This window comes from Selaginella moellendorffii, unplaced genomic scaffold (genome assembly GCF_000143415.4).
Source record: "Selaginella moellendorffii unplaced genomic scaffold, v1.0 SELMOscaffold_192, whole genome shotgun sequence".
NCBI classification, from domain to species: Eukaryota; Viridiplantae; Streptophyta; class Lycopodiopsida; order Selaginellales; family Selaginellaceae; genus Selaginella; species Selaginella moellendorffii.
Genome location: NW_003314452.1, coordinates 32,389 through 36,905, shown reverse-complemented (window position 1 = coordinate 36,905; position 4,517 = coordinate 32,389). Strand labels below are relative to the sequence as shown.

Sequence of the window (4,517 nt, the reverse complement as noted above, 5' to 3'; positions counted from 1 at the left end):
CCAGATCCAACTTCCACAGCAGCGCAATCGCCGCTCTAAACTGCCCATTATGGGCATTTGCGGCAATCGCAGTGTTCCAGTCCGCGCCGATGCCGGCATCCCCGAGCTGGCGATAGAGCTCGATCGCAGCGGGGAGCCCGCCCTGATCGGGATTTCTGGTGCAAGCAGCGGGTAGAATGCATAATACAGCACCCCCCCTTATTTAGGGTGGGCCCCATTTGTTTATTTGGATTTGCATGCCACCTCATTGCTTACTTGCGCATGCCACCTCATTATTATAAATTAAAGAGATAAATCTTTGAGATGCCCGAGTGGGACTGCTGCTTGTGGAACAGCCTCCTAGGTGCAATTGTGGAGTTTAACGATGCAATCGTGATGTTTAAGAGAATCCCTTTCAAAGACATAGTTTAATGGAACCTAATGATCGCGGCAATGGGTTCTCTTAAACATTTAGGGTGCAGAGCTGGGCGTGACTAAACACGCCACGGAGGACGCGAGGAGTGAGCGTGGCAAAGGGGCAACCACGTAAGAGTGAGGCGTGCTGCCACGGAGGACGCGAGGAGTGAGCGTGGCAAAGGGGCAACCACGTAAGAGTGAGGGGTGCTGTATTATGCATTTCTTCCCAAGCAGCCAGCATCGCGCTCCAGGCGACTATCGTCTTGCGCGGCATGTCATCAAAGACCTTCCGCGCGTCTGCCAGGCTGCCGCATTTCCCATACATGGTTAAGAGGGCGCAGCACACGACTGGATTGCTCGCGATCGCGGGTGGCGCGGCGATGATCTGGGCGTGGATCCGGATGCCCGACTGGAGATCGGGGCAATTGGCGCAGGCGGCGAGCGTGGCGACGAACGAGACGGTGGGGCGGACGACTGAATCGCTGGCGAGGGCGAGGAAGAGATGAATCGCTTGCACGCTCTGGCCGTTTGCGCAGAGAATCGAGATCATGATGTTACAGGAGAAGGCGTTCTTGTGGACGAGATCGTGGAAGACGGACCATGCGTCCGGGAGGCTGGAGCACTTGCCATACATGAGGATGAGGAGATTGCTGAACAAGGGGTGGTGGCGTAGGTCGAGGGTGGCGGCCAGGCGGCGGTGCAAGAGCTTCCCTCGCGGGAGGGACTTGGAATCACCACATTGGTGCAGAAGAGTCGCGATTTGGCGTGGAGATGCCTGCAGGAGGCACCGCGATCACTCCTCTTGCTACTTCGCTGGATGTCATGGCAAAGACACTCTCTCTCTCTCTTTCTCTCTCTCTCTCTCTTCATGATCCTGTGAAGAGCTTCATATGGATCATCACATTTTTGTCAATAGCTTCACATAGGCACTAAACAACAGACATAAAAGAACTCAGAAGCAATCAGTCTTCTAAGCATCTTATCCTCCGGCATCAAATGTTGGATCAGTGATGTCCTTTTTGAAGTCTCGCTTGTTGTTTGAGGTGGGCACGTGCTCCTATTGGTGTTCATGGGGTGTTGCAAAGCTGTGGGCTCTCAATGTAAAGGGGATTTCCTTGGCAAAAGAGCTTGAAAATTTGGTGTGCTGTTTTTCTTGTTTTGCCATTTTGTTTTACATGAGACATGTAGGAAATCCTGAGCTCAAAAGTTCACTAAGATTCATTTGCATAAACTACACTTTGGCAGAAAATTATAACATTTATTACAAAATACAATAATCAGTTAAAAACAACCCATTCATCATCGAATGGATCTAGGACGTACAATTTGCCTTGCTTCTCCACACATTGTCCAATATTCCAGCAATGGGTAACTTTGGTAAAATCCACACACTTTGACAGCGCAAGAAGGAACGGGGTTACATCTGCCAAGAAGTGGTCATCCTTTGACCCCTCAAACTTTGGAGCCACCACCACGCTCTCTTGATGACCTTGGTAGAAGTCAATAATGTCATCCAGTGCCACCACCCGCTTGAAATCCCAAAACCCTACATGGTCAAGATTCTTGACTTTCGTCCTGTCCTTTAGAACAACGCAATTGCCACCATGTAGCCTCCTCGACACAAGCCCCCCAGTAGGATCCAGATGGTCAACCACAAGGTTGACATACTTCTCCTGGGCGGCACTAAACACCACGATATTGTACACTTTTGAAACCTTCCCCAGAAATTCATCTACGCCTGGTCTCTTCATGATGTGGAGTGGTGCATCATCGTCGAATTCCATGCTGAAATCTACAGAAGAGACGAGATCCTTATGAGCATATACCAGTGTATTGTCTAGATCGAGAATGAGTGTCTTCTTCATGATACCCTAAAAAATGACTTGTATTCCGTGGAAATGAAGAAGGGCCACAAAAGGTGACTAAAGGTGCCACGTCTGCCCTAAATCTATCCGACGTGGCCTTTTGTATTCTTGTACCCTACTATTGGCAAAGCCCAAGGGAGCCGGAGGAGCGCGTCGATCCTCAATGCAGCTTAGATTCCAAATCTAGGGCTGCCGTGATCGTCTGGCAAGGGCAGAGGTGAGTGCGCTGCTGGTTTGCGGCCTACTGTTGGCGAGGCGGAAGGAGGTGAGCATGCAATTGTAGCAAGTTTGTTGTGAATCCATTGACGGACAGCTGATGTGCGCATTCTAGGCTCCAGCCGTTGGATAAGTGCAGTAACGACTCCTCAATCTCTTTTGTGCTTTCAGCAATGACTCACAATGTTAACACTGACCAGAGTCCACCATGGAGAGGAAGAGAGCTGCTGGTCCGAAGAAACTACACACTCAGAAGCGATCCGACGTCATGCTCGAAAGGACCCGCCCACTGGATCCGATTAACCGAGCTCGATCAGGTTGGTCAAAACTTGAAACATCTGCACTTGTCTGATGAAGATCCTCGTTGAAGCAGGAGCAGGAGAAACTGATCATGATGCATCCGCGTTGCAGGCTGCTCCTGACGCTGGTACGAGGAATTCCTTTTGTTGGCTGACACGACTCTTTGCTGGTTTGATTCATGACTTGCAGAATATGTTCGGTAATTCCTCGCAATGGCGCAACGCTTGGAGAGATTCAAGATGCTCTCGGCGAATGTTGTGACCGGGATCGTGGAATCGATCCAAAAGGGAGGGGAGACTCCAGTTGCAGCAGCAGGTGGATACAATAATTTGTCTCTTTGGCATCTTTTCGCTTCTGAGTGGCCCCTTGTCTCTCTTGTCCAGGCCGCTTCTGCAGCAGCTACGAAGTGCTCGCTTGTGTTGGCCAGGGGGCGTCCGGGAAAGTATACAAGTGCCGTAGCAAGGAGGACGAACAAATCTACGCCATCAAAGTCATCAAGGTTCGCACAGCAACGAAGTCCAGAGACCAGGATGTCGCGCTCGTCTTCAAGGAGGGAGAGATGCTCCAGCGCTGCGAACACCCCAACATAGTCGAATACTTCGACATGTGGAAGGAGGAAGGCGAGCCGGGCAAGTCGAAAGTGTACATTGTCATGGAGTTTTGTGGCCGCTCGCTCCAGTCGGTGCTCCTCGGCGGTGAGTCACCACCTGCAGATGCGTTTAGGCAGCTTCTTCAAGCTGTGGCGCATGTGCACGACAACGTGGGTGTTCATCGGGATATAGCACCACACAACATCTTCGTCACAGACGATGGACGCATCAAGCTGGGAGATTTCGGTCTTGGTAGGCAAATGAAACATCTCTTCCATCTCTCATTTGTTGGCTTACAGCTAAAAATAAGGAGTCCATGCTCGAGACCGAAAATATCAAGAAGGGGAGAGCAGTTTACTACTCTCCCCAGCGCCGGAGCAACTCAACCTACACTGACATGCTTGCGCTTGGAGTTATACTCTTCGAACTTCATTGGAGGTGTCCCCCGGACCAGGTTTGGCTGCAGTTTGTGCAACGTGCTTGCTTAGTTCGGTGAATCTGTGTAGGAAAGGGAGTCGGTATTGATTGACGTCCGGGATGGCGTTTTACCAGCAGACTGGGCGTACCAACACCCATCAATTGCGCCCAAGGTGTTGGAGCTGGTCGCAGCAAGACGCGACCAGCGTCCATCCGCGCGCGACATCCTCTGCGATCCTGCCTGGCAATCTGTTTGGTGAGTTTCTTTCATTACTCTGATTCTCTGCTTGGCTTCTAACATGTCTGTTTGCAGCTGATCGTTGTAGTTGTTTAGATTTACTTGCTCCTTTTTGTCATCTTTGTAGTCTTGGTCTTTTTCAGCATGCTGATTTCGATTCAGAAATATGAATTCGTTGCCAGTTCATTGCATTTCTGCCAGGCCGAGTTGTTCTCGATCAAGGTTGCTGAACAACTCAAGGGCTTCCGACATTCTTGTAGTCAGGTTCGGTTCAAGGAACAGGATTGGTAAACAGCACATTGACGGGAGATGCAACAGCGTGGTGTCCACGGCTGGCTTCTTGTAGGGTCCATGCATCTCACCTCAAGTGGGCAGAGATCGAGTGGAAGCTGGAGAGCTATCCCAATTCTCGGGAGATGCGATGAAGAAAATGGCGGGATTGTTGATTTTTGTAGAGAGAATATTCACACCTTTGACCTGTTGACCCTTTTACAG

General features: G+C 50.5%; 2 protein-coding genes across 4 annotated transcripts; one reads left to right on the top strand and one right to left on the bottom strand.

Annotated features, from left to right (window-relative positions):
* Positions 1 to 1,673: 1,673 nt before the first annotated feature.
* Positions 1,674 to 2,261, bottom strand: LOC112343753 (probable phosphatase PSR2). The gene has a single exon (XM_024667757.1). It carries the CDS (start codon positions 2,259 to 2,261, stop codon positions 1,674 to 1,676), a length of 588 nt encoding a protein of 195 aa, XP_024523525.1.
* Positions 2,262 to 2,364: 103 nt separating this feature from the next.
* On the top strand, positions 2,365 to 4,208 carry LOC112343750 (eukaryotic translation initiation factor 2-alpha kinase-like). Of its 3 annotated transcripts, none has more exons than XM_024667755.1 (9): positions 2,365 to 2,526; positions 2,593 to 2,610; positions 2,678 to 2,794; positions 2,851 to 2,904; positions 2,967 to 3,092; positions 3,161 to 3,619; positions 3,667 to 3,821; positions 3,874 to 4,040; positions 4,098 to 4,208. In XM_024667755.1, the coding sequence occupies exons 5-9, from the start codon at positions 2,990 to 2,992 to the stop codon at positions 4,099 to 4,101; spliced, it is 888 nt and encodes a 295-aa protein (XP_024523523.1). In that variant the 5' UTR covers positions 2,365 to 2,526; positions 2,593 to 2,610; positions 2,678 to 2,794; positions 2,851 to 2,904; positions 2,967 to 2,989; the 3' UTR covers positions 4,102 to 4,208. The 3 variants fall into 3 exon arrangements, with proteins under 3 accessions (XP_024523523.1, XP_024523522.1, XP_024523524.1); XM_024667754.1 differs by having other exon boundaries at positions 2,593 to 2,615; XM_024667756.1 differs by having other exon boundaries at positions 2,593 to 2,615; positions 2,848 to 2,904.
* Positions 4,209 to 4,517: the final 309 nt, after the last annotated feature.